Below are 19,022 nucleotides of genomic sequence, written 5' to 3'. Positions count from 1 at the left end.
AGAGATTATATTGCAGTACAGCTCAACAAACAAAACTGAATCTGAACCAGATCTTTTTCAATTTCAATAGAGATGAGTTCAAATGTTGAGGATGTGGATCACCTGCAACTCTCCCACACTACTGCTGTTGTGTCCTTGGTTATATTCACCTAGGAACACTGCCTAAGGCTATTTACAAAAGCTAAATACACATGTGTCATTTGGCCCAGTAATTCCGCTCCTGGGCATATACCTAACAGAAATGTGCACATATTTTCACCAAAAGACTTGTAGGAAAATGTTCATAGCAACACTGATCTTAATAGTTAAAAATCAAAAAGGACTCAAATATCCACCAAAAGTAAAATAAATGAGTGGATAATTATACAGTGTAAGGCAATGCAGAAATGGGAATAAATATAACAATGTGTATATAACATGGATGGGTCAAAGGAACATATTGGGTGAAAGATGGCAGACACATGTTTTGGCTTCTGTTTATGGAAGGATTCCATTTATGAAAAAAATAGAAATAGGCCATACTAATTCATGGTGTTGGAAATCAGGATACTAATTACTTTTGGGTTAGTGACTTGAATAGGGAATGAGAATGGCTTCTGTAACTCTGGAATGTACCATTTATTGATCTGTGTCTGGCTACACAGATGCATTCACTTTGTGACTATTAGGAAAGCTATATACTCGTGGTGTGTGTGTGTGTGTGTGTGTGTGTGTGTGTGTGTGTGTGTTTGTGTGTGTAAATGGTTAACAGTAGGCCTGTACCCTTTTTCTCAAAGACCTAGGTCTATCTGGAGAGACTTTTGGTTTACTATCTCCCAGCACCAATCCTTTGGAAATGACCTGAGTTAAGATAAATTTGGAATGTTGGGCACCAAGTCAGATCCCTGTTAAGTACATTGTGAAACCTGCAATCTGTAGCACAACACAAAGGGGTGGGAGACTGTGAGCCTATGTGATTGACAGGCAACCAAAGGAGATTGTTTGTATCCAGGTGAGCCCACAGAGTATGGCCTCATCCCCAGCAATCATGAACACTCTAGGCAGCTGAGGAGGGAAACAAGACACCAGAGCCCATGGATGGTTGGTAGGCTTTCATGGAGACTGAAGGCTGTGCATATTCTATTTCCTGTCTTAAATCCTTCTCTGAAACTAAGAAAACTTAGTGCTACATGAAATGCTGTTGCATCTTGTGAGTTTGCTTGCCAGTCCAGATGGTGGGGCCAGGTATTAGACTTCAATAAAAAGTTTACCGAAAAAAGAAATCCTGTGAGTGTTCTTTGCCAAAAAGTTATTTTTGCTGATCATATCTTCTGCTTGGCCTCCAAATTCCTTCCATTTTTCTAAACCTCCTCTTTCTTGTTTGACCTATTCTCTCTTTTTTTAGAACTGTACAGCCAGTCCCTAAACCACCTGATTTCTCATGCAGAGCTGTTTAAATATTGTCTCAACTCAAACTACCCACTGAGACCTCATGTCAATAACAAACGGTAAGAATAGTGGCAAAGCATAGTCCATACCCAGGAGAAGTTGTATGGTAGCCTCTTTAAATTTTTTTCTTTCTTTAGTTAAACAAGGAATGAACCATCTCTGTCACGGACATTTGTATTCACACATTATCTGAGTTGCTGAAAACATAGCTTTAGTTATTCCTGTTTCTAATTTGGTATCTCAAACTTTCCTGAAAAGGTGTAGAGATAGTCTCTAACCACCAACATATGCTCTTAGAAGTACAGCTGAGGTCACATGACCCCTAAGAATGACTTCCTCTGGGTGTCACTCCTTACTCTTACTTTGTACCTTCCAGTGATGGCAGATGCCCTGTAGTCAGTGCTAGCTTTACAGTGTTTGTTTCTGGGGTTTTGTTACTTTCTGGTTGTTGTTGTTGTTTCTAAGGGAATGAGGACCTTCAAGCTTAATAAAAACAGAAAGAAAAAAAAAAACACCTTATTGCATATACAGATAACATATTATTTTCTTTGTCATGCACTTTTGCTGTTAAATAGTCACACGCCCTCGTGAGCTGACTTCATGTGTTTTATTTGAATTAAGGTCTCAGTAGTTGGAGTGTTCTGTCTTTCCTCACCATGGCCAGAGTCACAAGAGAAAGGATATGATAGTGTCAGAAATAACTCAGTATCTCATGTGAACATTTCTGAAACCACTACCTGAATGATCAAATCTTTTTCTTGTACCTTCTTCTCATTTAAAACAATGCAAATTTATTGAGCACACTGATATTCAAAGATAGAATTCTGGGCGTGGAGGAAATATGATTTAAAAGGCACCAACGACTTCAACTCTAATGAAGATCATAAAGGATATTCCCCCAGAACATCACACAGGGTGTGACCATACACAATTAACAGGCACCTATTGTTAACCTTATGGTATCTACACCTGTGATTTCTTCTTAGAGGACTTCTGAAGCACTTGGAATGATTAAGACCAATTTCCAATCATTTCTACATACAGTGCAAAAGAAAGTAAGATTTAACCATGGTTGCTGGTTGTTTCATCTTAAATTCAAAGTTCTGGACTTCAGAAGTAACTTAATGAGTTAATGTCACATTTGGAAATCTTATTTTTTTGCCTCCTGCCTTGGAAAGAATGAGTCATAGAAAAGTACAGGAGGCATCTACTATAACAAAATAAGGTTTCTTAATTTGTCTTGTCTCACCTGTACACAGCATGAAATCTCAGAACTGAAATTAGTTCTGAACTTCCCTAACAATGGTCATCACTAGAAATAGAAATATCACCAGGATCTGTTCAAAGGGGACTTCAGTTAAGTCCTATAATGATATTTAAAACTGGAATACAACCGTGTCCAAAATAATTGGATATGTGCAAAAGTTTTGTTAAATAACATATGGGAAGATTTATTAAAGACATTTCCAAGTGCTCACATTCATGTGGTTCCTAAAGATACGCTTTCTGTAAAGATCTGTAGAGCCACAAATTCTGCCACTGAGGCTCCTTTACTCCATGACCTGGCAGAATCTACTTTCACCTTCTATGCATGGACCACTGAAGTACAAGTCACTCCTCTTTAGGAATGAAATTGCCTTAGCCTTGGGAAGATTCAGGTTTTCCTGTACCCTCGAGGGTTCTTAGCAATCGCCATGTACAGCAGTCACTAGAAAATCTTCAGTGGAACCTGTTTCAGTCAGCTCTTCTGCTGCTGTGACCAAAAGACCCAACAAAAACAATTTTAGAGGAGGAAAAGTTTATTTTGTGGTTCCCGATTTCAGAGGTCTAAGTTCATAGACAGCTGGCTCCATTCTTCAGAGCTTGAGGTGAGGCAGAATATCATGGCGGGAAAGTGTGGTGAAGTAAAGAGGCTTAGGACACGGCACCAGAAAGCAGAGAGAATCCCCTCCCCACAGGCAAAATAGACACTCCAAAGGCAGTCCCCAATGACCCACATCCTCCAACCACATCCTACCTGCTTACAGTTACCACCCAATTAGTCCCTATCAGAGCACTAAAGCAGCAATTAGGTTAAGGCCCTCATAACCCAGTCATTTCGCCTTTAATCTTCCTTGCATTTTCTCACACATGAGCTTTGGGGGACACCTAATATCTAAACCATAACGTCTTTTTTCCATCTTCACATATGGATGTGAAATATATGACAGAAGAGGAGTATAGAAATCCTTCTCATGCATGCAGAAAAACTATTGTCAGAATATTCTTAAAACAATTTGAAAAGCCCACGATCTCTGCACTATTTCTAAGAATCGGCAGCTCTAAAAGGAAGATATTCCCTTTAGTGGCAACCCACTCATGACTTGGTCTTGTGACAATTTCGCAAGTGATCCTCTGGGCTGGCATTCCATTTCAGGTCACCAGGTTTCTGCAATTTCTGTGAGCACTTGTAGCAACTCAGTAAACGTTGGGCGGCCTTTAGGGGTCTGGAAAAGGGAAATGGAGGAAGTCAGTTCAACTAAAAACACTCAGACACCAGCTGCAGATCTTGCTGGCAGGAACTGGAATCCAGTCTGGTTCTCCACAAAAAGAAGAAAAAGACGTCTTGGCTGATACACTGTGGCATGATTGCATTTGAACAAGGCAGGAGTGTGAAAACATAAAAGTAAAGATTACTGCAGAAATAAAATGGCTGGAATTGACTAGCTGGGCATGGTGGTGCATGGCTGCAATACCAGATTCTGGGGCGGGGTCAGATTTGAGGCAGGAGGACCACAAGTTCAAGGTCAGCCCTAGCAACTTAGTGAGACCCTAAGCAACTTAGCAAGGCCCTGAGCAACTTAGCAAGACCCTGTCTTAAAATAAAAAATAAAAAGATCTGGGGATGTAACCAGTACCAAAAAAAAAACCAAACTATAAACACTACCACATGTGGTTATTTAAATTAAGTAAAATTAAATAAATGTTTAAGTTCACTTCTGCAGTCACACTAACCACTTTTCAAGCCCTCAATAGCCAGAGGTGACTACCATATTGGACAGCACAGACTCAAACATAGCCACCATTACAGAAATTTCTACTGGACAGAACCACCCTGAAGCCCTATTTGATTGATTTGATACATAAAAGGGCAAAGAAGAACTAGGAGGGCTGATTTAGAGCATCAGGCCCCCAAGCTCAGCCCCAGTTATTTACTATATTTGATTCTCTCTACAAAGAAGGATTTCACTCAGAGAGCAGAAGATACGTTTCGATGAGGGACTTTGCAGATCCTGGGGCACAGGCTGTGCTATCTTTAGGCCCAGTCAACAAAATCCCTGGCCATGAAGCCAGGAATTGGAACATTTTTCCTATTTCACTGATGGATGTGTTTTGGCTCTGGCTTCATGAGGAAGAAGAAATAGCACTGTTGGCATCCTTGAAATCCATAGAAAATGGAATTATTCACAGTATCTGCTTTCTCAGCTGGGTGAGGGGAAGATACCACCCTTAGTGGCTCATAAACAGAGGGTTCCAATAAAAAGAACAGAGCAGATGATGTGAGCACACATTATAGTCCTCCCTGAGACTCCAAGAATAAATTGTGGGGCCTCTTGAAGAGGCTGAAATTCTGCAGGCAGAGCATTAAAAAATGTGTTAATCAATGGTAACGTGATCACATTTGAGTCTAGAGGCACTTAAGCACTTGGGGCAAAGTAACGGGCAAAGTCAACTTTTGCTAACAAATAAGTCAACATAATGGAAAAACTGTTTTAATCAATTTCCCAATGACTGTTTGAGACTGAGGTCATTTCTTGATCATCCTTGGAACATCCCATTTACCCTTCCTCCTTCTCTGTCTCATATCCACAGATATGTAAAATCTCACTAAGTATTTTATGCACATGTACATGTATATGGTTTCATATATATAAGCTCTACTTACCATGAGGTTTCTCCCTAATGAACCATCACAAATTGAAAATGTCATAAATCAAAAATTCATTCAATTCACCTAATCTACAGAACATCATAGATTAGCAACACTGTCCACCATAGAGTATTGGTTGTTTACTGTGACCATGTGACTGCCTGGGAGTTGTAGCTTACCAACTCTGCCCACCATCCTCAGAGAGAACCATACCTCATATTGCTATCCCAGGAAAAAAATAAAAATTAAAAATTAAAAATATATTAAAAATATATTTAAAATTTTTAATATAAAAATTAAAAATTAAAAATATTTATGGACTCTACTGAATGTATATCACTTTTGTACCATTGGAAAGGTGAAAATTTTTAAGTCAAACTATTATAACTATCATGTGTATATTCCTGAGCTCTCTGTGTTGTTATTGCAAAAATGTTCTTAAGATAGCTGTTTGCTAGCACATTGCTCTTGAAATATTGGCTTTTCCAGTATCTGTGTTTTGGGAATCAAGTGGCCTTTTTTTGTTTTTTGTTTTTCCTTTCAGGCAGAAGGAAACCCCTCATCAGGCTGTGATTTTTCTAGCCTGAGACCATCAGCAGCAAAGAGAGTAGAGCTCTCAAAACCACAGGGGAGTCTGATGAGAGGGGAGAGACGCATTGAGTCAGTGCCCAGAAAAGGCAGAACTGGGACAGAAACCCCTCTACTTTATTTTTAAGCTTGGCATTTCAACAAAAGAAGAAACAGGGCTCCCGAGAGGTCATTTCTGTGTGGTGGCTGGCACACATTCTGCTTTCATTTCTAATTTGCTTTTATCTCTCCAGCAGGAGTCTTAAGTGCCATAGAGAGATGAAACCCATTCCTCCCAGCCTTGAAAAGCAAGGCAAAAACAAAGTGGAGTGAAGGAAATAAAACACCAGTCTTCTTTTTCAGTGGGGAAGTTTAGTAAACCTGGTTCTACCCTTGGTTCCACTGACCAATTCTTAAAAGGTAACAAAATATCTCATCATTGAGGCTTTAGTAACCACAGGAGTTTCCACAAGAACCCATGTCAGACAGATAAGATTTGGCCCAAGCACTGAGATCCTCAGCAGAGAGGTCACTGTGAAAAACAAAATGGACACATGACTGTACTCTTTCAAATAGAAAGAGTATTTCTGGCCCTTGGAATCAAGAAGACAGGCAGCTTTTGCTGCCATGAGAGTCTTGGGTAATGCTGGTGAGAACACGTTTGCTCTCATTTGCTGGGACTGCCAACCAGGAAAGGCAGGCCGCTCACCTCATGCCAGCAGCTATACATGACTTCATATACGGACATGGATGCCAGGTGAGGGCGATACAGCCGGAAACCGTTAGAAATGGCTTCCACGACTTGCAGATTTGACTTATTTTCAAAAGGCATTTTTCCTTCTGTAAAAACTTCCCACATTAAAACTCCTATGAAGAAAATGCACAAAAACAAAGGGTTAGTGGGCAATGGTTACTGGGAACTGCAAGAACAGTTGACTTCAAATTACTGTTATTTTATTTTATTATTTTTCTCCCCCAGCCTTTGAGTTACAATCAAAATGAAAGTCTTCTATCTAGAAAGCAGGTCATGCACACCTGAGTTTTTGAAGAGGGCTGTAACTCAAAAACAATCCCAGAGAAGGCAAAATCTTTCCTTTTCCATTGGTCTTGACAGCCTCCATAGTGGAAGAAAATGTTGGCGGCTATTTCATCTCTAAGTATTGCTCGTATCCCACACCCTGAAAGCAATGAGCCCTTCTGACATTCCATAGAAAATGACAGAATTGTGGGAGCCTCTGCTGCCTGCTAAGACATGCCCCCCTCTTTCAATGAAAGGCCGCACTGTTGGGCAGGGTCCTAGAGGGTTTAGCAAGAGCTCTGTACATAAGGCAGTGTTCAATAATCATTGATTGATTATTGATTGACTAATGAAACTTTTTTAAGAACTCCTAATTTGAGTTCATTTAACTATAAACCTGTTTTACAAATATTTATTTGCTATTGGTTGGAAAGCAGGCCTATTCTAGGGCTAAATGGTTCTATAAGAATGAGACCAGTTCATATCCCGAAGAAGCTCACTGTCTAAGGAGGAAGAAAGAAAAGTGGTCAAGTAATACTCAGGCAGCTCTCATTGTTCTGCAGCCACTTGATGAAAGAGATAAAGCCTTCACATCACTATCAGAGGTCTCACAACTCACCCGCTCCTGGCTGAGAGCACCATAAGGCAATGGAGAGGAAATGAAAGCAATGATACAGGCAGGCGTAACCTTACAATGGACAATAAAATTCACACCATCTTAAGGCCCAGAAGTCTCCCCAAACCCAAAAGTTATCCAGGAAGGTCTGGATGAAAGAAAATAAGATAGTTTCTTGCATATTCATTGCCATGTTTTAAGAATCAACCCAAAGAACAAACTGTATTAGACATGGTTCCTATAGCTTCTCTGCCTCAATAAAGAATATCGCCCAGTATAAATTAACAAACAGGTGCCAAAGAAGCCTATGTCTAAACCTACAAAATGTGAAGGCAATGAAGTAAATGAGATGGAACCCTTTTTTTTCTAATCTGGGTTTTAAGTTCAAGTTGTCAACTGAACAACTGGCAAATAGGCTGCTTTGTAGTTAAGGAATGAAGTTTATTAAATACACATAAATTCAGGGTGACCTACAATTATTTTTCCTAAAAACCTTTGTAAGGTAGAAAAGTTGGCTGGTTCTGTTTTCTAGATCAGTAGACTTTTTGCTATGGTTTTAAAACAAGGACTCACCAAGGAAGGAAAAGATCCAAAAGGCAGACTGATGTAAAAGGTGTAAGATGCCCATTGTCAAAGATGATCTGGATGAGGTGAGAGCACATAAGGAAGCATAGCTATGATTTTTTTTTTTTTTTTTGTACCAGGGATTGAACACAAGGGTTAACCATTGAGCCACACCCCAGCCCTTTTTATATTTTATTTAGAGACAGAGTCTCACTAAGTTGCTCAGGGTCTTGCTAAGTTACTGAGGTTGGCTTTGAACCTGTGATCCTCCTGCCTCAGCCTCCTGAGCCACTGAGATTGCACGTGTGCACCACTGAGCCTGGCATGAGAAGACATTTTTTAAAGGTCATAGTTTGTTAAGAAATAAAGGCAAAAAGATTAACCATTTGATTATATCAAGCTCCACCAAATGAGCATCAATCAAATGCACTCACCAAATGACCAGACATCAGATTTACTGCTGTATTTGTTGAAATGGAAAACTTCAGGAGGGGACCACTTGATTGGGAATTTGGCTCCAGAAGAACTGATATATTCATCATCCAAAACATACCTACAGTCATCATATTCAAAACACATTGTGTTAATTACCTCCATGATTTGCAAAAAGATGTATTTTACCCCAGAAATTTCTGTACACCTTCTCTCCTCATTAACAGAATGTGAAATTATTCTTTGTAGGGTTTTCTCCCCAAACCAAATTTCATTGTGTTTACTTTCATTGGATCTTAGAAAACCATAACAATTCTTCAGTTTGAAATAATGGTCCACACTGTATGTGTATTATGATTCATTCTTACTATATGATGAGGCATTCTGAATGTTCTAACGAAGTTATTAAAAGGAAATAAAAGTTCAGCCTTCTTAGACTTAAAAAGAATGAATTCCAAATTGAATGCTATATTTTCTTCCATGTAATTCTGTAGGGCAAAAAGAAGGGGAAGGGAGAATAAAAGCATATGAACAGAATACACTTGGATGTGAAAAACCTCTAATACATTGGAATAATAAAAAGAAATAGGAATAATTGCCCTCTCCTTTAAAAAAAATATGAAACTCTCTCTCTCTCTTTTGAGAACTGTATGCAGAAATGTCAAAGTATGGTAATCCGGAAAGAAGATACAAGAAATAATGTGTTCTTGTTGCCCCTTGAATACACAATATAATTTTAAATTACTTAATATTACAGATTATTATTATAATTTTGAAGTATTTATTAAGGTTGCCTCCACACTCCCACTTTCTCCCCCATGTACTCCATCTCACACCACCTTGAAGACCTCCTCCCTTACTGAGTCAGAGGTCATTCTACTTAGATAAAGAATGATAAGAGGAAATAAAGGAGGAAAAGCCATTTTCCATAGACTTGGAGTTTCCAGAGTCTAGACAGAAAAGAAAGATTGGGTTATTAACAAGACATTTGGAGAAATGGATCATTAGATCTCATCACCACCACCACCATTCATCCATTCACCTAGAGAAAGATTCCCTGGACTAGAAGGAAGGGAGAACTGAAGGCAAAGAGAAGGAGGACCAGGCCCTGGTGGTGCTTTCTACCCTATAAGTGCTGCCCAGGTCACACAGCAGGGAAAGATGCTACCACTTCTATAGAGGGTCAATGAGACTCAAGTTCACAACAAAGCCTGTTCCTTCTTTCCCAGGTAGTGGCCCAAGAAAGGCAAAAATTCCAGAGAGTAAATGACTCTGGATGTGCCTAGATAAGTGAGACCTTAGATAGCCCCATGGAATTTTCAAATCATAGAGGAAGCCAGTTTCTGAAGGAATCTTGCAGACAGAAATTTGGGATGGGTGAGAAACCACCTGTGGCTGGCTGGCTGAAGGAGGAGGATGGTGGCCGCAAAATGCCAGTATGCCTGGAAAATAACAGGAACAGAGAAGTCACCTTCCTTCCAGCCCCATGATGCACCCAGAACTGGGACAATGATGTTGAAGAAAGTCAGAGAAACCCTGGATTCACTGAAGTTAAATTTCTAACACCCCAAAGAAAAGGGGACTCAAAATGTCAATTATATTGGAGTGCAAAAGACATGACTAAATTTTTCACACTCTTGAGTTGTAGGCTTGAAGCTCGCTACTACACTTGATAATAGATGTGTTTGATGTTGACCTAGAAAATCAGAGCTGAACAAACACATTTTGCCCCTTTTTTTCCTTCAGAAATACATGTTTATCAGAAAAGTATTTTTCTTCATCTTACACAGATGAATGGACTGAGAAAATCTTTTTGTTTTAAGATTTACCATAGTTTTGTTAATGATGACCTGAAAGATGAGAAGAGTCCACAGTAAATAAATGGTACCTCACAGTGCAAACTGGCACATGTCCTGAAATCCAAAGTGGGTCAGTGGGCCACACACCCACACCAACACTTACCCCAGAGGAAAAAAGCAGAGACAGTAGCATCTTCAGTTTTTCCACAGACAAATGTAAGATTCTTATTATGAGTGAAAAATATAGATATAGATATATAGATATAGATATAGATATATAGATATAGATGATTTAAATTTATATTTAGATTTCTCACATACCTGGTCATTCCAAAGTCCGAAATTTTTACTATACATGTAGAACTGACCAAACAATTCCTTGCTGCCTATAAAAAGGAGAAAATAATCCAAGTTTAACTATAAGTTTTTTCTTCAAGAGTTTCTGAGCTGGGAGTGTTGCTCAGTGGTAGAGCCCTTGCCTAGGATGTGCAGGGTTCTGAGTCAATCCCAGCACTGGAAAAAAAATCTGCTCTCCTTTTCTTTAGTTTCCCCTCTGTGGAGCCAGACATGCTGTTGCTATGATGATATCTATCAATGTTATATATGATTTAATAACCTGCCTTTGTATGATGAATTTTAATGATTCTTCAATGTAATAAAAAAATTGAAATGTCAACACTTTTGAAAATGTTTAATCTTCCTCAAGAAATATACTTGATAAATATGAGAATTCATTTAATCCAAAAGATGATAAACTATGACTCTTCGCATAAGAGTAGTATATATTTTTTATTTAACTTAAGTAAAAGAAAAAAACCCAATATACATGACAAATAAGAATAGTCATTTCATCTTTAGAATCTCTACTAGGTAACAAAAATTAAGAAATTAAGTTTTAAACTGAAAGTGCACTGAAGATAACTATTTATAGCAATAGTTTCATATTTCTTAAAATTACCACAGTGAACTAAATATGGTATACTATAAAACCAAGATAATATATGTTATGCCCAATCTATTTTCATCAATTTAATTAAGAAAAATCATTGATTTGGTTATTTAGCAACATAAAGTTGAACTGCTTGATAGAATTTTTTTCTTTTCTGCTAATTTGTGATTCATTGAGTCCAGCAACTAAACAAGAAACTTAGCCAGGTGTAGTGGTGCACACCTGTAATCCCAGTGGCTCCAAAGGCTGAGGCAGGAAGATCACAAGTTGGAGGGCAGCCTGAGAAACCTAGAGAGACCCTGTCTCAAAATTAAAAAAATAAAAATAAAAAGGGCTGGCACCCCTGGGGCACAATCCACAATATGGCCAAAAAAAAAAAAAAAAAAAAAAAAAGTAAGAAACTTGAAATGGCAAACTGCAAGGAGCCAGCAAGGAAAATATCAGTAGGTACCAAGGTACCAACAATGATCTCAAAGCCAAACCATAAGAAATGTCCTTGACAGAACAGACTTCTTGTTAGCTGATATGTTTTATGGAGCAGGTAGGTAGATAAAATAGAGTGTAAATAAAGTGAACAATCAAGGAAGATAACAGGCATAGGAGGACCTGTGTGAAACTACCTGGAGCAAACAGAACAATGAGAACGATCGCACAACTGAGTTTTGAATTATAACCCAGGAAAGACAAACCTATAGAGACCAGGAAAGTGAGTTAGGTGCAACCGGTATGCTATCCATCCATTTGAAACTTTGCTCAAGAGCTCCAATGTGCTGGGTACTGGGAGACATGCCATGAGGGATGAAGAACAGGGATCTGCCTCTGCAATAGCCACAGTTAGCACTGTAGAGCTCTCAAATGAGCCAGGCACTGTTTGAAGAGCTTGCACATAGCGAATCATGTAATCCTCCCACTAAACCCATACAAGGGAGTTGCTATGGTTAATACTGCTTTACTGGTTAACGAGTTTGCCCAGGGTCATATAGCTAACAAATAATGTAAAACAATTAACTATTATATGAATCAGTAAATAATAAACATCATGGAGTTCTGAATCATAGGTGGGATAAACCTATTTTCCAAGATGTGCCAGAGCCACTGTAACTATGCCTCCTTTCTTTCCCCAGAATAACCCAGCTAAGTGACAGAATTAGGAATATGGTCACTCTTGGTCAGGTGTAATGGAAGCATGGGATTAGTTCTAGGTGACAGTGTCAGGGACTTCTTATAGAATCTTCAAATAATCGTTTAAGATAATTTTTAGATTCAGAAATGAGACATGGAAGGATGTAGAAGGAATAGTATGAATATCCTGAGAAAATGTGGAATGGACAGAACACGTTATTGCAGGGGAGGTAGGGAAAAAGGGAAGCAGTGCTATTAACATTTGGTTTGGGACAAAGATAGTCATTTTTTTTTAAATAAGAATGTTCTGGGCATTACAGAACAGAATAATTTAGTGTTTCTAGTCTCCCTTCCTCAGTAATAGCAATAACCATCTTGCACTACTGTCAGAACCAAACTAGCTACACACTAGGGCAACTGCACCCTGGGTGAGAACCACTGGAATTTGCTCTTCGCTGCTGTCTCTAGTACCTACAAGAGTGCTTGGCATGCACTCGGCACGTGGTACATGTTTGATTATGTGTTCAAAGGAAGAAACGTGGAAGGAAAGAAAAAAAGAAGAAAGAGAAGGAAGAAGGGAAAAAGCAAGAGGATAAATGAAAGAAAATCAGTTTTGGTTCATTCAAAGCACACTGAGAATAAAAGACTTGGTTACAGCATCAAGGGGCAATAAAAAAAATAAAGTTACATTTCCCAACAAATTATATAAAGAGGAAAGGTTTTGAAATGAAGTTATAGGATATGTTCTTCCAAGTATTAAAAGTAATTGCCATATCCTTCCAAACACAGGTACAATGTGTAAGATCATAGGGAATTTGCACCGTACTTACTAAATCTCTGTGGATACAGCAGTTCCTCTCCAGATACTCCATTCCTTCACATACATCCTGGCACACGCTCAGTAGCATTTCCTTCCTAAGTTTTCCTTTTCTGTCCCTGAGATAGTTAAGCAGGCAGCCATTTTCCATAAACTCTGTCACAATATAGAGGGGCTTCTGCTGTATACATACCCCATAAAGCTGAACCAGCCTCGAATGGGATAGTTTCCTGTTGAAGAAAAACAAGAGCAGTGAACAGAATCAGTTTTGCATTTCAAAGTGTTGTAACACAAGTGGCAATGTTGGCCGTCTATGTATCATTTTCATTGTCAGGATAAACATCAGCCCCACACAGAGAGGAGAGCATTTTCCTTTCCACTTCATGCACTGAGAAAGTGGGATCAGAAATTTGAGCAGCGCTTCCAAGGTCATTGTTGATGTGTGCCCCGTATTCTACTTCTCAGCATCTAGTTTTCTGCTTTCCATCTCGTGGGTCTTCTGCTTCCTCCTTTCTGCTTCTCCAGGCCCAGCCCTCGGAGTTCTGCTCCTTGACTCCCAACCTTCCTAACTTCAGCCACCCAGACAAAAACTCCTGGATGGACAGAAGACAGGAGTGATCAATGACATCAAGAAAATTAAATGTTAAGGAGTAAAGGCATCTTAAATGACTTTTAGAAATTTTTACATAGAGACTACATTTACCAACATGAAACCTTGCTTTGTAATTAGTAATTACACACACACACACATAGACAGAGAGACCTTGAATGTTGCCTATTAAAACATCCCCAGGGGCTGGGGATATAGCTCAATTGGTAGAGTGCTTGCATTGCAAGCACAGAGCCCTGGGTTCAATCCCCAGTACTGTAAAAAAAAAAAAAAAAAAAAGAAAACACCCAGAACTTTATAGTCATTTGGACTTCAAAAGTTTATTGTTTGTTCCATGGATCTCTAAAGACCTTTTATGCTAACTGATCACCATGGAAAACAACTTCAAATTAATGTTTATAATTTTACAAGATATATAATAAGCAATTCTCTGTTAGTCCGAAGCACCTTGAAAATTACCTCTTCTTCTCATTCATGAGAGCAAAATAAGCTCAGTGACTCTGGAAGACTGTTTACCTTAAAACAAAGTATATGGCGTGATTATAGACACATTACCATAAAATCAATTTGTGAAAACACTCCAGTTAATGGAGAAGAGGTACTCAGAAACTGTAAACATTATTTTAATTTTGTATATGTATATATTTTTTATATAAATATTTCATCAGATTTAACTTTCAATTTCACAAAGTGTGCTTTCAGTTAAGGAATGCAGTTTATATGCATGCCAAGCAATGGCAGGAAAGCAAGTCTTGAAATGGAATATTAATGTGCCATAAAAAATCTACCAAGCCAACACCCCCAAGGAAGCATTTGAGAATTGAAACATTACCCTGCAGTGGCTGAGCAAGACCACTGGCAAAAACCTATCAGAAATAAGACAAAATTCTACCTGAAATAAGCAAAGCAAATAAACAAACCCTCGTGTATATTCAGTCTAATGAATAAGATATTTCTCATAGGCATAGAAAAATGCAAACAGAAAAAGTACATTCTTGTTTGCTGTAAATTTAGTACCTCTTAATAATTTAGAGAAGTATATATGATTTGTTGTAGAACAAATATCATATTTATTTATCAAATAGTAATGAATGTCATTTATTAATATATTTGCTTATTAAAATTAATAAATATTATTTATTCAATATTTTCTTAAATATTTTCAAACCCATTGTAGAGCTCTCCTATTCTCCTTTTCTACTTATTTACTGTCCCATTGAATCAAGTTTCATGGTTTTAAATATCATCTCTGATGATCTTTCTCAAATTAACACCCTCCATCTTGAACTTTCCCCTGAATTCCAGACTCCTGTATTTACCTGACCACTTGGTCACCATTGGCTGTCTGATAGGGCTCTCAAATTTAACACTTTCACAGCAAAATTCTTCATTTTTCCCCAAACCTATTCATGTCAGTAAGTGAAACCCCCTACCTAGCAGTGCACACCAATACCTTGGAATCATCTTTGCTCTCCCAATTTCCTCCCATTACCTGCCACATTTGACAGAATAGGTCTTGATCACTTTTTCTCAAACATGTATCTTGAAACAACTCTCTTTTTCCATCTTCACCCACCCACTGTCATCTTCCACCAGGACACTTGAATAACCTTCAACCTGCTCTCCGCTCCACTCCAGAGTCCCATCAGTCATCTCCACAAAACATCCAGTGTGACCCAAATAAAATACAAACCAGATGAAATGCTTGCAGTCCCCCTTGGCTATCCAATCCAGCCGAGCCCCCAACCGGCTCCTAGTATCTTTGTCACATCTTCCTGTTTGTAATCTTAGCCCTTACTTTTCTTCAAAGCTATATTGCTCCTCTGCTTGTTGGTTTGCTGTCTGTCTCCCTCCTCATCTCCCACTAGAGTCTGGGCATAAATTAACTCTTCAAGAGGAGAAAACTTACCTATGCTACTTATCATCATATTTCCAGAACTTAGTATCTACATAATCAGCAATAGACAGTTAATGAATTAATGAATGAATGAAAGAAAACCGAATGATGACATTGATGCTATATTTTGTTTAACAAAGTTGTAAGGGACACTATGAAATCTTTGAGAAATAAATTATTTCTAATTCAAGAGATCGTTTGAATATTGGATAATGTAGCAAGAGTTTGCAATGTGATCTGCATTTATGCATGATTTAACACAAACTCAGGCACCTGCCCTTGGGGTGTCCTGTCTTATTCCTTTCTAAATCCTCACACCAACAGAAGAGCTACTCAGAATTTGCTCTTCTGAAAGTAAATTTTCTTCTATTTTTCCTTTTCCTCTCATTCCTGAATCCTCTTTCTTTCCCTGATCTGCTATATGTCTAAAAAACTTTCTATTAATTTACCTTGAAGGGTTTTTTCTTTTATTTTGTAGGCAGAAAAGAAGACTCAATACAATTATATAAAAGATTTGATGGAAAGAATAAAAGCTATAAAGAAATAGCTCTGCTAGGAGAGATATTTGATGAATCTTCTCCCTTCCTCAGTTTTCCAAATGTTCTGATTTTAAGTGATATTTAAAATAATGTTTCTTATAGTATTACTATGTAAAAGCATTTAATTTAAGTAATATCAATTATTAAATGTAAGTACTAGGGTCTAAGAATCCAATTAAAACTTTATTATTAATTAATTATCCCTGGAGAAAACACGTCAGCAGCAGGAAACAAGAACCAATGGTGTTTTCAATTCTTAATTCTGTTTAGCATAAATATAAAATGTTAAGTCTGTTTTTGAAAAACTAAAATATTTTACTGGGGAGACATGATGTAGACATAATGAATCAAATGAGATACACATTTCAAAGCTCTTAGAGAAATTAGATGTACTTACACATGTTTTTCTTTGTTTTAAATGTTATTAGTTCACGTATCTTCAGATAGTGCACTGCTATTGATATGCTACATCTAAAGATACAAACCCACAAGTGAAAAACTAAAACAAAGGACCCATTAAAGGCAGAGCAGTGCTTTAACAACTCAAGGGAATATAGTACTCCTGATCCAAAGAGCTGCATTCTAGTTTTTTTCCTCTCCTATTGGCTACATGACTGGAAATGACTTGTTTAAACTTTCTAAGCCTCAGTTTTTTCATGTGTGAAATGGAGATAATAAAACGTGCTCTTCTAACTCCCAGTGAAAATTTAAGTGGGATCATGTTCATGAACACATAAGAAATATAAACCCAGAAAAAACAAAGATGAATTAGAATGTTTAATAAGATTTCATGTGAAGAAGTTGTCTAAGACACAGATTGTCTTTCTCTCATTCCGAAGGCTTTAGAAGATGCTCTGGAAACCCCAGCAAACAGGCCCCCAGAGGAGGCAACATCCCTCAATACATTGATTGACAGCACAGCATATATTTGAATTTTGTTTGTGTTGCTGTACTGGAAAAACTACATGGCAAGAATATTGGCAAACAGTTAAGGCAACTACTCTAAGATCTGCCATATATTGATCTATCAATAATTTTTTATTATTGTTAGTTACCATTATGGGCTGTGTGCCCAAACAGTTCAGGGTCCTGATTTTAATTAGAAGCTTAAATTGTGGAACGTAGATAAATTACATAAGCTTCCTAAATGTCCTTTTTCTCATCTGTAAGATTAAGATCTACCTCTTAGAATTGTGGTGAGGATTCATTAACTCATTCAATAATCCACTAATTTTTATTTTAGCATCAACTCCTGGCCAGTCATCGTTTTGGGCACTCACCTGGTTAAATGAGAGACATAAATAATTGACCCTATTATTATGAAATTCACATTCTAGTAAGGGACAAACAAGAAGCTTCAGAGTAGTGACAAGGATTTCAATGCAACTAACACAAGGTGACAGAGAAGAAGGTGCCTGGGGCTGGGTGTTTCCACTTAAACAGAGTAGTCAGCGATGACCTCCTAGAGGAGACAACATTCACACTGCACACCTTTGAAAAGGAAGTAACATGTGCAGCGCTGTAGATATTTGGCAGATAGAACTCAAATGCTTGTCATCTATTCAAAGATGAATGTATTTGCAATAGGATGTTAGAACGGAGCTTTTCCTGCCTCATTTTCAAAATATCAGGAAAAAAATCAGCCTCGTTCTAACCCAAGAACATATTATGTCCATCTGAACTGACTTACAAGTCGTTGGCCTCATTCCTGCCTCTATAAACTGCCAGAAGCTATTTCTATTCTCACACTACATAAATCTTCCATCATTTAAAATGTTATCCTCAGGAGATCAGTGGAATAGATGGAGGGGATTGAGGGTAGGGGAGGATAAGGGAGGAACTGTGGAATGAAACTGACCAAATTATGCTATGTACACATATGAGTATACCAGTGAATTCTACCCTTTATGTATATCTATAAAAAACCAATTAAAATAAATAAATTAAAAAGAAAGACTAGTTTTTAATTCATTCTTTTTGTTATAATTATACAAGCTTGGAATGTATCATATTCTAATTAGGACCCCATTCCAAATATACCATGGTGGGATTTGCTGTGGTGTATTCATTATAGGTACATAGGAAAGTTATGTTGGATTCACTCCACAGTCTTTCCTTTTCCTATCTGCTCCCTTCTCTTCATCCCCTTCTGTCTAATCTACTGAATTTCTATTGGAAGACCAGTTTAATAGAGGAGGGAGACAGGGGGAAGGAGATGGAAGGGAAAGAGGAAGTTCTGGGGACTACAGTGGAGCAAATTGTTTTACACAGAAGTATGATTATGTCAAAATGAACTCCCCTATTATGTATAACTATAATGCGCTAATAAAAACATTTTAAAAATCATCCTCAAGGATCCTACCCAATTTCCCAACCAACCTTGACTCATCCAAGAATTCCCTCATTGTGATATCAGACATTGCAGATTCTTGTTTGATAGAGATTCCAATATGTCTTCAGTTCCCTCTGAGTCCCATGTTTCCTGTTCAATTTCATATTATGCCTATTTAACCCAACACGCAGAACTGTAATTTTTGTCCTTCAGATATAGGAAAACCATGGTCAGATGGATATCATATCAAAGAGCAAAAGCCAGGCAGATAGGTGCTTGAGGAACCCTGAGACACAAAAATGTCATTGGGAAGCTGATATCACTGGAAAATTGTGCTTATCATAACCTCCCTCTGGATTCATCCTATTGTATGTGGCTAGAAAGGATATTTTAATAGGATAATTGGGGACTAAATTTGGAAA

The 19,022-nt window shown here is 37.9% G+C and overlaps 1 protein-coding gene across 1 annotated transcript in view; it reads right to left on the bottom strand.

Annotated features, from left to right (window-relative positions):
• Positions 1–3,516: 3,516 nt before the first annotated feature.
• TXK (TXK tyrosine kinase) overlaps positions 3,517–19,022 on the bottom strand; it is a gene marked incomplete at its 5' end in the record, with an annotated part of 58,516 nt that continues 43,010 nt past the window's right edge. Inside the window, 5 exon segments of the mRNA XM_079154235.1 lie at positions 3,517–3,914; positions 6,615–6,772; positions 8,538–8,656; positions 10,656–10,720; positions 13,236–13,452. Coding sequence (XP_079010361.1) covers positions 3,846–3,914; positions 6,615–6,772; positions 8,538–8,656; positions 10,656–10,720; positions 13,236–13,452 — 628 coding nt within the window. The 3' untranslated portion in view covers positions 3,517–3,845.

The sequence above is a fragment of the Sciurus vulgaris genome (assembly GCF_902686455.1).
Source record: "Sciurus vulgaris genome assembly, chromosome: 9".
NCBI lineage: Eukaryota > Metazoa > Chordata > Mammalia > Rodentia > Sciuridae > Sciurus > Sciurus vulgaris.
Note: the sequence above shows the minus strand (reverse complement) of the source record. Positions and strands in the feature narration are given on the sequence as shown.